Source organism: Myotis nattereri, assembly GCF_964212035.1.
Source record: "Myotis nattereri genome assembly, chromosome: 3".
In the NCBI taxonomy this organism is placed as follows: domain Eukaryota; kingdom Metazoa; phylum Chordata; class Mammalia; order Chiroptera; family Vespertilionidae; genus Myotis; species Myotis nattereri.
Genome location: NC_138077.1, coordinates 181,871,067 through 181,885,541, shown reverse-complemented (window position 1 = coordinate 181,885,541; position 14,475 = coordinate 181,871,067). Strand labels below are relative to the sequence as shown.

At 36.6% G+C, this 14,475-nt stretch overlaps 1 protein-coding gene across 1 annotated transcript in view; it reads right to left on the bottom strand.

Annotated features, from left to right (window-relative positions):
• The window catches only part of FAF1 (Fas associated factor 1), a 387,465-nt gene that overhangs the window by 71,450 nt on the left and 301,540 nt on the right, over nucleotides 1-14,475 (bottom strand). The window contains exons 14-15 of the mRNA XM_081087160.1: nucleotides 11,116-11,252; nucleotides 8,174-8,262 (exon numbers count right to left, since the gene is read on the bottom strand). Coding sequence (XP_080943286.1) covers nucleotides 8,174-8,262; nucleotides 11,116-11,252 — 226 coding nt within the window. The remainder of the gene's footprint in view (nucleotides 1-8,173; nucleotides 8,263-11,115; nucleotides 11,253-14,475) is intronic.

Below are 14,475 nucleotides of genomic sequence, written 5' to 3'. Positions count from 1 at the left end.
ATTAGGGAGGCTGAGCCACTGGGCCCTATAGGACACCTAGCACACAAAGCCACTCTATCAACAAAGGAAAGCAGCCAAAATGCGGAGACAAAGAAATAGGTCACAAATGAAAGAAATGGAGGAAAGCAAACTACTGGATATAGAGTTCAAAATCACAGTTATAAGGTTACTCAAGAATCTTCTAGAAACCTCTGAGAAATTTAGTGAGACCCTCAAGGATATGAAAAAGGACCAATTAGAAATTAAGCATACACTGACTGAAATAAAGAATAATATACAGTGATCCAACAGCAATACAGAGGATCCCAAGAAGCAAGTCAAAGATTTGAAATACGATGAAGCAAAAAACACTCAACTAGAAAAGCAAAAAAAAAAAAAAAAAAAAAAAAGAAAAAGAAAAAAAGAAAAAAGAAAAAATCCCAAAGTATGAAGATAGTGTAAGGAGCCTCTGGGACAACTTCAAGTGTACCAACATCCAAATTATACGGGTGCCAGAAGAGGAGACAGAACAAGATATTGAAAACATATTTGAAGAAATAATGACAGAAAACTTCCCCTACTTGGTCAAAGAAATAGACTTACAAATCCAGGAAGCATAGAGAACCCCAAACAAGAGGAATCCAAAGAGAACCACACCAAGACACATCATAATTAAAATGCCAAGAGCAAAAGACAAAGAGAGAATCTTAAAAGCAGCAAGAGAAAAAACAGTTAGTTACCTACAAGGGAGTACCCATATGACTGTCAGCGGATTTCTCAACAGAAACTATGCAGGCCAGAAGGGAGTGGCAAGAAATATTCAAAGTGATGAATAGCAAGAACCTACAACCAAGATTAGTCTACCCAGCAAAGCTATAATTTAGAATTGAACGTCAGATAAACAGCTTCACAGACAAGAAAAAGCTAAAGGAGTTCATCACCACCAAACCAGTATTATAAGAAATGCTGAAGGGTATTCTTTAAGAAGAGGAAGAAGAAGAAAAAGGTAAAGATAAAAATTATGAACAACAAAGTGACAATAAATACATACCTATCAACAAGTGAATTTAAAAATCAAGTGAATAAAAAATCTGATGAACAGAATAAACTGGTGAATAGAATTGAATCAGGGGCATAGAAAGGGAATGGTCTGACAAATCTCCAGGGGAAGGGGATGCTTTTTCATACCTAGCTGCTTGGAATTCTTGGTAGGTAGCTGAGTACTCCAGTAGTCCAGGAATTACACTGAGAAATACTGCCCTAGAGACCAGAAGTATGCATGGCATGTAGCCGGATCCTGAAGAGTAGCTATTATTATCTTCATTCTCACCTACTCCATCTGCCTTATAGCTTGCATTCAGAGAATGCAAGAACCCTTTTGTGTGCTCCATGTCAAGTGAGCTCCCTGCTTACACAGCATGTCCAGCTCACCCAGGTTAGGTGCTCCCAGAGCTTCATCCACCTGATCACTTCACAATATCACACTGGTTAAAAAATCCTCTTAAAATACTTATGTACCCAATATAGGAGCTCTAAAACTATAAAGCAAATATTAATAGACCTAAAGAGAGAAATAGACAGCAATAAAATAATAGCAGGAGATATTAATACCCATTTTCATCCAGATATAAAATCAATAAGGAAACATTTTAGACATTTACAGACATATACAGAACATTTCATGAAAAAGCAACAGAATACACATTCTTCTCAAGTGCACATACGGAACATTCTTCAGAACAGATCCCATATGTTAGGCCACAAAACAAATCTTAATACATTTAAGAAAACTGAAGTCATATCAAGCATCTTTCCTCACCCAATGGCATAAAACTAGAAATCAGTACAAGAAGAAAACTGAAAAATTCACAAATATGTGGAGATTAAACAACATGCTACCGAACAAACAATGAGTCAAAGAAGAAATCAAAAGATTAATAAAAAATGACTAAAGACAAGTGGAAATGGAAATACAACATACTAAAACATATGGGCAAGAGAAATCCTAAGAGAATAGTTCATAGAGATAAATGCATGTATCAAGAAACAAGAGGGATTGTAAATAAACAATCTAACTTTACATCTAAAGGGAATAAAAAAAAAATCAAACAAAGCCCAAATTTAGAAGAAGGAGAGAAAAAACAAAGATCAGAGCAGAAATAAATTAAATATATTGAGTCTTAAAAGACAATAAAAAGATCAATGAAACTAACAGCTGTTTTTTTTAAGATAAAAAAATTGACAAACCATTTCACTGAGAAAAAAGAGAACTGAAACACATAAAATCAGAAATGAAAGAGGAGCTGTTACAACTGATACCACAGAAATACAAAGGATCATAAGAGACGGCTATGGACAATTATACAATCAACAAATGAGATCACCTAGAAGAAATGGATAAATTCCAAGAAACATAAAACCTAACATGAATGAATCAGGATGAAATAGAAAATATGAATAGTCCAGGCCCAGATGGTTTCACTGGTGATTTCTACCAACATTTAAAGAAGAATTAATAAGAGGAGCAAACTCTTCCAAACTAATGATACAAGGCCAGTATTACCCTGATACCAAAACTAGACAAGGATCCTTCAAGAAAATAAAATTAGGGAAACCAAGATGGTGGTGGAGGTAAATGCCTGTACTCCCTGCCTCCCACAACCACATCAAAACTACAACTGAAAACTGAAAAACCATCATTCAGAACCACCTGAAACCTGGCAGAATGGAAGCCCTACAACTAGAGAAGTAAAGAAGAAAGCACTGGTAGGAGGTGTAGAGTCATGGAACGAGCTAGTCTGACACCCATATGTGGAGTATTTTTAGTTGGGAGGGATATCTCCAAGGCTTCCTGTGAGAAGCAGGGGGGTCCCAGCTGCACACCAGACACCCAGCCCAGGGTTTAGAGCTGGGAAGAGAAGTCCCTGTAACTTCAGGCTGTGAAAATCAGCAAGGATTGTGGCTGAGTGACATGGAGACTGCTGGAGTCATGGGTGTTCCTCTTAAAGGGCCCATGCACAAATTTACATGGTCCTGCTTCCTCTGAGCTCCAGCACTGGGCAGCAGCTTTGGGGGGAATCCAGGGACATACAGGGAAGAACTTGACTATCCGGGCAGGAACTAGGGGGTGGCTTTCTTCCAGACAGGGGTGCTCGCAGGGGTCATTGTTCCTATGCTGGGACCTCTCTTGTTGTAGAGCTGACTGGCAGCCATATCTGAGTTTCCATCAGTGTGGCCCACACTGTTTGCTCCACCCTGGTGATTCCCTGAAACCCCACCTCATCCAATCTGTAGCCCCACCCAAGCTGTTTGCAGCAGCTTTTCCATATGAATAGCCTGTCCTGGCTCAGGCTTCAAACTTTGCTAAAATCTCTTGAACAAGCAGCAGCTGGAGCCAGTGTGCCCCAAACCTACCAATAAAAGGCCCAAGACCTGGCATTAGCACCAACCTGCCTTGCTGTGAACCTCGTCTGGGCACTTCCTAGTGCAATACAAGTAGCAGCCATCTGCAGTTCTCTCTGTAGCTCCTGCTGGGTGGCTCCAGGCAATGGCTGACTTTGCACGTCCTGGGAGGCCCTAGAGCCTCCAGTGGACAGCTTCAGACCTTATTGGATTATGCATCCAGAAGTGACACACTCAAGGGGCAGGCTCAGTGAGCACCAAAGACCCAATGAAGCAAGTGCTACTCCATAAGGGTATCTCCTGCATAGCAACTCTTCCATTGTAGACACAGTTGGTCCTCACAGCCAACTGGCCTGAAAGTCAATTCTTTCCAGTGATGCCAACAGCAATAAAGGCTCAATTACAAGAAGAGTGTGTACACAGCCCACACAGGGGAGAATCTAGAGTGCCCAGCTCAGGTGACTGGGGAAGCTGAGCCACTGGGCCTTATAGGACACCTAATACACAAGGCCACTCTACCAATTCCAGGAAACATAATAGCTCTAGCTAATGCATAGAAGCAAACACAGGGAAGCAGCCAAAATGTGGAGACAAAGAAACATGTTACAAATAAAAGAAATGAAAGGAAGCAAGCTACTAGGTACAGAATTCAAAACAATGATTATAAGATCACTCAAGGGTTTTAATGAGAGCTTCAAGGAACTTAGTGAGACTTTCATGGATCTTAGCGAGAATGTCAAAAATGTAAAAAAAGCCCTAACTGGTTTGGCTCAGTGGATAGAGCGTTGGCCTGCGGACTGAAGGGTCCCAGGTTCAACTCCAGTCAAGGGCATGTACCTTGGTTGCAGGCACATCCCCAGTAGGGGGTGTGCAGGAGGCAGCTGATCGATGTTTCTCTCTTATCGATGTTTCTAACTCTCTATCCCTCTCCCTTCCTCTCTATAGACAATCAATAAAATATATTTAAAAAACAAAACAAAAAAACAATGACGTAAAAAAAGTCCAGTCAGAAAATAAACATACACTAACTGAAACAAAGAATAATTTATAGGGTTTCAACAGTAGAGGATTCCAAAAATCAAACCAACAATTTGGAATATGAAGAAGCAAGAAGCATCCAATCAGAAGAGCCAAAAGAAAAAAGAATCCAAAAATATGAAGATAGTATAATGAGCCTCTGGAACAACATCAAGAGTACCAACATTCACATTATGGAGGTGCCAGAAGGAGAAGAGAGAGAGCAAGATATTGAAAACGTATTTGAAGAAATAATGACAGTAAAATTCCCCTACCTGGTAAAAGAAATTGACTTGTAAGTCCAGGAAGCACAGAGAGTTCCAAACAAGATGAACCCAAAGAGGCCCACACCAAGACACATCTTAATTAAAATGCCACAGGTTGAAGACAAAGAGAGAATCTTAAAAGCAGCAAGAGAAAAGCAGTTAGTTACCTACAAGAGAGTGCACATACAACTGTCAGCTGATTTATCAACAGAAAGTTCGCAGGCAAGGACCTACAACCAAGGAGGAGGACGGGGGGAGAAGGAGTAGGAGGAGGAGTAAGAAGAGGAAGAAGAGGAAGAGGAGGAGAAGGAAGAAGAGGAGGAGGAAGAAGAATACATTAAATGAGCCTCTTTTTGACAGAACTGCCTAAAGCTTTTTCATAGACATTTTCATTAATGATTATCAGTTTGGTTTTGTAAGTGCTTACTGAGCATTTATTAAATATATAGTACTGGGCTAGATCCTGGGGACAGAGAGGTGCTTTGCTCCAATGAGGGGCTATTGGCAACAAAAAGGAGGAAAGCAATTAGCACTCTATGACAATAGCCACAGTCTATTTTTGCTTTTAGCCTTGTTCTAGCTAGTTTACAATGTTATAACTAGTTTACAGTTTTAATGCTCACTAGGTTACTTTTATTGTTGTAAAACTGTTGTTTGTAATTTTTCTTAATAGTCAGTGTTTCATTTACTTTGAGGGAAAGCTAATCAGGTATATGGTAGAAAGATGTTTATCTGTTACTCTATAAAATGACAATGACATTTCAAAATAATGAACTACTGTACTTAGTTAGGAATTTGTAATAATAGGTTTGTTGCCTTTCAAGATTATGTTTATCCTAGAAGAGAGGCATTGATTTGACAATAATTTACTAAATACAATCTTCAGACATTTAAATCTTATGTCTCATTAGTACCAGATTTACAGATTATGCTGTATAATAGGAAAGCACAATATCTGCATGCATATTCTCAGTTCATTCTTTTATCTTATTTTGTGTTCCTCATAATTCATTGGTAAAGAAATTGACTTTAATTCCTTTAATACTTAGCACAAAATTGAATATGAGGGTTACAGGAAAAATCCAAGGCTCCATATTAATGAAATTTTTATTGAAATTTAACTGCAAGAGGTAAGGACTTCTCTGTTTTTAGAGTGCCTTCATGAAAATTATTATTTGGGTGGTAAGTAGAGTGTTCCTAAGAAAAGCTTTTCTAAGTTTAAAGACTTCTTTTGGAAGGACTATGCATAGATCATAATAATTTCCTATCTGCTGAGTCTATGTGATAAAAAACACTGTTCCTTGTAATTGTGAATTTACCTTCACTTTCTTCTTAGTATGTTTTTCTTGATTTTTAGAGAGAGAGGAAGGGAAAGGGTTAGAGAGAAACATCAATGAGAGAGAAACATCATCAATCACCTGCCTCCTGCAGGCCCCATTCTGGGGAATCAAGTCCACAACCCAAGCATGTACCCTGACCAGGAATCCAACCCTGATCTCCAGGTTCCTGGATTGATGTCAAACCACTGACCCACACTGGCCGGGCTTGCCTTTACTTTTTAAACATTTCAAATAAGATATCTTAAGCTTCCAGTTAAAATTATATTCATGAATGATTCTGTTAGCAGAATCACTGAAGTATTATTTTTGAAATAATATTATTTCATGTAAATTCTTCCAATTATTCATTTATCCAATCATTTGGCATTTTATTTATTTATTTATTTATTTATTTATTTATTTATTTATTTATTTATAATCCTCACCTGAGGATATTTTTTCCATTGATTCTTAGAGAGAGTGAAAGGGAGGAAGGAAGGGGGAGAGAGAGAAAAATATCGATGTGAGGGAGACACATTGACTAGTTTCCTACCACATGTGCCCCCTGACTGGGGCTGGGGATTGAACTTGCAACTGAGGTACAAGCACTTGACCAGGAATCAAATCCAAGATCCTTCGGTCTGCAGGCCAATATTCTAACCACTAAGCAAAACCAACAAGGGAGACAAACATTTGAGTGCCTACTGCTAGGTATAATGTCAGGGAATATAGAGTTTCAAATATGAATATGATATAATCTTGCTCTTTTAACAAACTCAGGTTTATGAAAGACACACAAGTAAATAAAATACAATATACAAGATTATATTAAAATTGTCTACATGTCCCGTTTGCAATGGATAAAGGGTATTCTATTGAAAACATTCACTATACCTATAAACTTTTCATCTTTGCTCAGAAATCATACTCTCCCTCATCTGTTCTACAAAAATATTTTCATAATTTAATTAAAAAGAAACAAAATTAAAAATGTTTTTATTAATAGCTGTGAACTTAGGATCTCAAATAAGCAAATGTTAATATTTGTTTCTTATTTTGTCTTAAAGCTGTTTTCCAAATCTAGAAATTTCTTGACTGATAAAGCACTAATGATCACTTAAGATTATTATAGGTTCAACCAGCTGTATGACCTTGGGTAAATTAACTTTCTGATCCTTAGTTTTCTCATCTGAAAAATGAAGAAAACAGTACCTATCTGTGCTAGATTATCTTCCATTGCCCCTCAGTATCCATGCTCTACCTAGCTTTTTGCCCATGGAAGTTCTAGTTGGGTTAGATGAATAGGAGGTACTAGCAGTTTATTCCCTACCAGGTCACCAAGGGCTGGTTATATCCCTCTATCAGAAACAGTCCTCTCCACACACCATTCCTAGGACTTTAACCATAAGGATGGTAATGGCTCCCTTAAGCCCTAGGCTCTGTATTATCCATTGCTGACTTCCATTAACCCTGTCCATATCTTTATACAGTTCCCTTATTAAACTCTTTTCAATTCACTCAGTTTGAAAGTGCCACCTGATCCTGCCAGACTGTCTGATTCATATAGAACCGCATGGGGTTGTTTTGAGGATCATAAGTTTTGAGGAGCACATGATAAATATTCATTAAGTGTTGACAACCTTTGTCATTATCAACATTGCTGTTATCAGTATTTTATTTGAGGTTCTATACTCATGATCTCTATACCACATGAATATATTCAAGAAACAGAGGAATTCAGAATTTTGGAGATCTTTTGCTAATGCTCACAGTGCTTAAAAAATATGTTCAAATGCAAACTATGTTTATTGCTAGTCAATCTCATATTTAAAAAGAGTAAAAAGGACCTTAAAAGTGAGTAAAAAACCCATATAGTAGACAAGATTTCCTGGACTGTAGTTTCTTCTGTAAATACTAGTACGCTTTGGAATTCATTTCCTACAAATTCACCTCCTGCCATCACACCAAATCCAGCAAAGCATAAATGTCCATAAAGTTAAAAAAATTGTTGGGTCATGGGGTCATGAAAAGAGTGGACTGCAAGGTAAACTCAATGACATAAAAGTCTTGCTTAATCTGGAAATGCTTCTTTATCATTCTTACTTATCAATCATGACATAGGCAAGCATCACCATTTGACAAATCACTCATCAAAATTCTAGTAAATGTCTACTTAAACTTTCACCTTACCTCATCCTTTATATCTTCCTGTTGTTGGGCTGTGAAGATCTCCATTGCTGCCATGAGTCTCATCATTAACTCATCCACTGTTGTGTTACCTAGCAACACATGGCGATTGTCAAACTTAATTATTATAAAATGGGAAGTCATTCTAGAATTAATCATAATAACTATAATCTAAAAAATATACGAACTAATATGCTCTTATCTAGTTAAAACTGGTTTTGTAGTCATAGTTATAACCCTAGTTTCACCACTATGATCTAGTACTTAGAAATTATCTAGCACATGATGAGAGTTTAACAAATATTCACTTAATAAACAAATAAATAAGTGAATGAGTGATTGACTGTAGCTCTCTAAGGATCAATATTCTTATCTACAAAATAAAGGTAACACTATCTCTGTAGGGTTCGTAGAAGGATTAGAGATAATATAAAGTGCCTAGTACATAATACAGGCATAATCACTGGTAGTTATTATTAACAGACATGATAAATGGCAAAAAGTTTAGGATCAAGTTGAATGCAGATTTTGTTCCTGTGCAAATACTTGGGTTTTCATTTCTTATTTGTAAACTGTAGTGCATATGACTCAGAGTTCAAGGCATGAATACTTTATGGAGGGTACTGGAATCATCAATGGGAAAATACCATTCATAGTGGTAAAATTGACTAAATACTGACCATTAATTTTCAGGCTTAAGCCAATGCTTATAAACTACTAGAGGCCCAGTGCACGAATTCGTGCACCAGTGGATTCTCTCGGCCTGGCCTGCGGGATAGGTCCAAAACTGGCTCTCTGACATCCCCCAAGGGGTCCCGGATTGTAAGAGGGTGCAGGCCAGGCCGAGGGATCCCACCGGTGCACGACTGGGGCCGGGGAGGGACATGGGAGGTTGGCCAGCTGGGGAGGGATTGCGGGTGGGCTCCAGGGCATGTCTGGCTTGTCTAGCTCAGTCCCGATTGGCTGGACCCCAGCAACAAGCTAATCTATCGGTCGGAGCACCTGTCCCCTTGTGGTCAGTGCACATCATCGTGAGCAGTTGGGCGACCTTAGTATATTATTAGCATATGATATGCTAAGGCCGCTTTGATTGGTTGAATGGCTGACTGGACGACTAGACACTTAGCATATTAGGCTTTTATTATATAGGATGCTTCAACCCTAACTGTAAGGACTCACTGCCAAACTGGTCTTATGGGTACTTTATACTTAAGCCCTTAATGATCCAAGATGGAGAAAAGATACCAGTTAATGAAGTTCAGGGCAAATTTCTTCTTTATAGCTTACTGTAGTGGTTTTCAAAATTTTTGGCTTCAGAATCCCTTTATATTCTTGAGATCCCTAAAGAATTGTATGTGGGTTATAGTTATCAACATTTACTGTGATAGAAATTAAAACTGAAATATTTAAAACATACTTATCAAATCTTTTAGAAGTGACAATAATAAAGTTATTACGTGTTAATATAAATGTCACATTTTTTATGAAAAATGACTCTATGTTCCAATAGAAAAAGATTAGTGAAAAGAATAGGATTGTCTAACTTTTAAAAAAAATCTCTTTAATGTGTGGCTTAACAGAGTAAATTGGATTCTCATATCTACTTCTATAGTAAATCTACACTAATAAAAGAGAAAAATGGTAATTGGCGTACGGCGATACCTTTTTCATTGGCTAATCAGGGCTATATGCAAATTAACTACCAACTAAGATTGACAGTTAACTGCCAACTAAGATTGGCAGTTAACTGCCAACTAAGATTGGCAGTTAACTGCCAACTAAGATTGGCAGTTAACTGCCAACAAGATGGCGGCTAATTTGCCAACTGCCAATCTTAGTTGGCAGTTAACTGCCAATCTTAGTTGGCAGTTAATTTGCATATAGCCCTGATTAGCCAATGAAAAAGGTATCGCCGTACGCCAATTACCATTTTTCTCTTTTATTAGTGTAGATTGTCTTAGTTGAAATTTATGAAGCAATCTGACCTCACATAGTTATGAAGACAAGAAAGCGAGTATTTTTTAAAGTATGTTTTTATTGATTTTAGAGAAAGGGAAAGGGAGAGAGAGAAACATTGATTGGCTGCCTCCTAAGAGCCCCCTACTGGGGATCGAGCCCTAAACCTGGGTATGTGCCCTGACCAAAAATTGAACCAAAACACTTCTGTCCATGGGCCAACGCTCTAACTACTGAGCAAACTGGCCAGGGCAGATGAGCAGTTCTTTATCATTATTTATGGAACGGAATGTTCTAATTATAGAGAAAACATAAAATACTTAGGTTTTATTTAGTGTGTGCACCTGAAACATCTTTTTACCTGTGGCATAGGAAAGAGATATTATTTTCAATTTAAGCTTTGCCATGAATAAGGCAATATTTTATGCTAATCAATAAAAAATCATTCACTTATTTTTTTAGTAAAGAATTTAAAGATTAATTTTTTTTGGAAGTTTAAATTCATAGGTAACCTAATAACTTCATGCATCGGAGTTGCATCTTAGAGATGGATTCACCTTGTAAACAATTCCATTCGTAGTATCAAGTCATTGAACTTTCTAGATAACTAAAGATAAGCATTTCTTTCAACTAATCATACATTCAGCAAATCTCTAGGTATATATACATACATGAAATGTCATATTTGACAACTGGTTATGACTTAATTGCTAGTTTAGGGAATTAAGCAATACTGAAGATTTAACATGATTATCCTATGTCTCAAGGGCTGTGTAACTTTATTAAGGCATTTCTGTTGGATTTTCATACAGAGTATTTCATTTTTCATAGTACCTATACTTTTTGAAGTTTTTCTTCCTCAAGAAGTTCTATATTTTCAAATGCAAAAATATTCACCAATATAAAAGATGGCTGTCAGCTTTGACAGTAAATATTGTAGGTTATCATATACACAAGGCACTGTACTCCCCTTGTGACATGTACTTTACCTTGTATCACATTTAATACTTCATTAGATGATCGCTTTCCCATAATAATCAGAAAAAGTGGAAACTGGTCTGTTTTTTGAGTCCGAATAGTTTGTGCAATAACACTGCCAAAGTGTCTATTGCACATGGTCAGAAATCTAAAATGAGATAAAATGCAAAGTAAGCTTCATTTCAGAGTTTAATAAATTTACTAGTATCCCAACATAAAACTTGCTGAATTTGTTAAAATTAGACAGCTTGTTTGATATCAATATGTAAAGTCTTGCTATATTGAATTTTCCACTACCTAATAAATGATATAGAAATGATGATCATTTGGAAAAGCAGGCAACACACCCTAAATGCCACATGAGGCTGACAGCATAGGATTCTTAGTCTTAAACACTGTAAGCTGTACTACCCTAAACTATGAGAAAACAAACAAAATGAATTTTAACAGAAAACAATTTCTTAAATAGGACAAATATTTCAAGGTACAAAGTTAAATTGACTACCATTATCCTAATATAAAGAGCATTTAGCAACATTTCCACAAGTTTTTAGAAACAAGAATTGTACTTTAGAATCGTGTTTTCTCCAATAGTAGCAGATCTTTTAGTTTCATACGTAGTAAGGGATAAAAATAATAATTCTAAGCTTTTGACCAAAAAAAGCTCAGATATTAGCATACCGAAGTCTAGCATTAGTATTCTTAACACGATCTGGAATAAATGAAAAAACTGATAAAGCTTTTCTCTTCTATTAGAGGACTGTTTGAAATTAGCATTTCTTTCAAGAGAAAAGGGTAGCTTATGATATGTTTTCAGATCTGATGGTAAAAAGTAAATGTCATAATAATAATGAATTATGAAAGACCAAATGCAAATATAGAATGCTTTAATAAGATCCAATTTAATAAAGTCTGTAAAAATAATGGACTTTTAATAACACAGGTCACAAAAGGCAAAACTGGAAATTCTGGGGACTAGCCATCAGTACTAGCTTATTAATTCTTAATTATGTTCATGAAAGGCAACTTAAATCATGTGTTTTCTTATGCCTTATGATAATATTTTAGGTAACAACTCCTCTGAAATATATGTTCCAGCTGATGAGCAAAGTCCTATTGTCACATGCATTAGAAGGTAAATCTATTTGAAAAGATAAACAGCATTAAAATGTCATGTGCTTAGATTCATTTGATATCCAAATTCAAAACAGAATCAAACCTCTTAATTTTTAAAGCTCATATATTTCTTGTGTATAGAAATTCACCCCCAAAATTTGGACTGAATCCTTCCCAAAACCTGTGATATGACTATATAAAGTAGACCGTGTTAAGGCCCATTAGAATTGTCGGCAAGAATGTTAAAGCAAGTTAGCACCACTACTGCAAATAAGTTCATTTGAAGGCAGGCGCATATACATATTTAGAGAAGCAATAACCAGACCTCACGCCAATTTAAAATGACACGGCCTTAAGAAACCCATTGTTACCTGACCAGTGTGGTTCAGTGGTTGAGCATCAATCTATGAACCAGGAGGCCATAGTTTGATTCTCGGTCAGGGCACATGCCCGGGGTTGCAGGCTGATCCCCAATAGGGGGCATGTAGAAGGCAACCAATCAATGATTCTCTCTCATCATTGATGTTTCTCTCTCTCCCTCTCCCTTCCTCTCTGAAATCAATAAAAATATATTTTAAAAAACAACAATAAAAACATTGTTGGCCATGAAATATCAGTGCCCCTATGGAAATTCAGATCTTCATATTCTACAACTATTATGGGATAAAAGGTGCTCAAGCAGCTTAAGCCTCTATCCCAAATTTCACATCCATATAGCTTGTTTCTCAATGATGTGTAGTTTAGGAGACTAGAAAGTTAAGATCTCATTTTTCTTTCCATTTCTTACTAAAATATTTGAAGTCAATCTTGATCCTGATCTGATCATTGGCAACCTCTGAAATTAAAGATGTCAAAAACAAAAACGTAGAGTGTCATTTCCTACAAAAGGGAGAAAATAAGGTCTTGTTGCTTTCACACTGATGGATTAAATGGATATCACGCAGTAAATGCCATCACAGAACTAGCTCACAAATGACACCAAATACTAGCTAAACTGGGATACTCCTCAAAACAGAAAGAAGGAAGGGAGGAAGGCTTAGTAGTTTTATGAATTCAATTTTAAAACAATTTTGCCTGAAAACTGTGTAGTTGCCAAATTCTCTTTTTGTGAAAATGATCTAAAAGAAAAAATAATTATGAAAATATAGTTATTTTATTGGGTTTAAAATAATATGTAACACAAATTTCAAAGCTACACAAAACATTTGAGAGAGGTGCAGACTTCAAAGACACAATTGTTCAATTAACCATAAAACAACAAAGTGATCAGTTCTACCAGGTATTGGCAAATCATTCTAATTTTTTGAAAGCAGTTGAGGAATACAGGGATCATACAGCCAGTTGATGCTTTCTAGTGGTCTTAACTAACAATTTGTTCTAATCAAAGGGAGACTTTGTTAAAATTTTAATTAATGCAATTAATCTTCCTAAGATATGAATCATGTATACTTTGAGATTTTCAAATTGTAATCATTGACAGCCCATAGGGACAATGGACAGCCACAAATTATAAAATTCTTACTTGTCAATTCCTTCCACTACAATTTACAAGCACTTCATAACACAGATATCAAATCTTTCTCATGGCTGGGAGGTTCTGCTTGTTGTAAAGATCATTCATGCCACAAAGTCAGCATTTACTGCACACTACCAGCAGCAAAAATCCAGCTCAAAACACCAGGACAAACACACACTCGGAAGACACAAGTTGTTTTAAGAGAAAATAATGTGGTTCTTTTGTTGTGGTATTTTCTTCCTTGAGAAGAGGTAAGTATGCCCATGCATTTAGTGGCAACACCAAAGCTGTCAACCTAACTAACTGCATATGGTGTTCATCAGGGTGAGGAGCCATGAAGGGATATATGGTGTCTACAGTAACTGGACTCCTGCAATATCAAACACAAAGGGGGGCGCAAAGGCAACTGTTCTGTGGGAAGGAAAATGGCTTTGTGTTTTTCATTATAAAATATTTTAATAAATCAAACAACCTACTTATCACAGACCTATCTGGGGAAAAACAAGTTGATTAATCAACCTCTCAAACAAAAAGCTAACGTGACAAATATGTAGACAAAGAACAAATACCCTCACTAAGGGGGTAAAATGAGGGAGAGAAAAAGGGAGGTAGAAGAAGAAAAAGGGTTAAGGAAATAAAATAAAGAAAACAGTTAATCACAAATCAGGTATAATAACGCAACTCATTTGTCTCTGGGGGTTGGATTAGGGAGTGGGAAGTCTCAAACTGTGACCTTGGT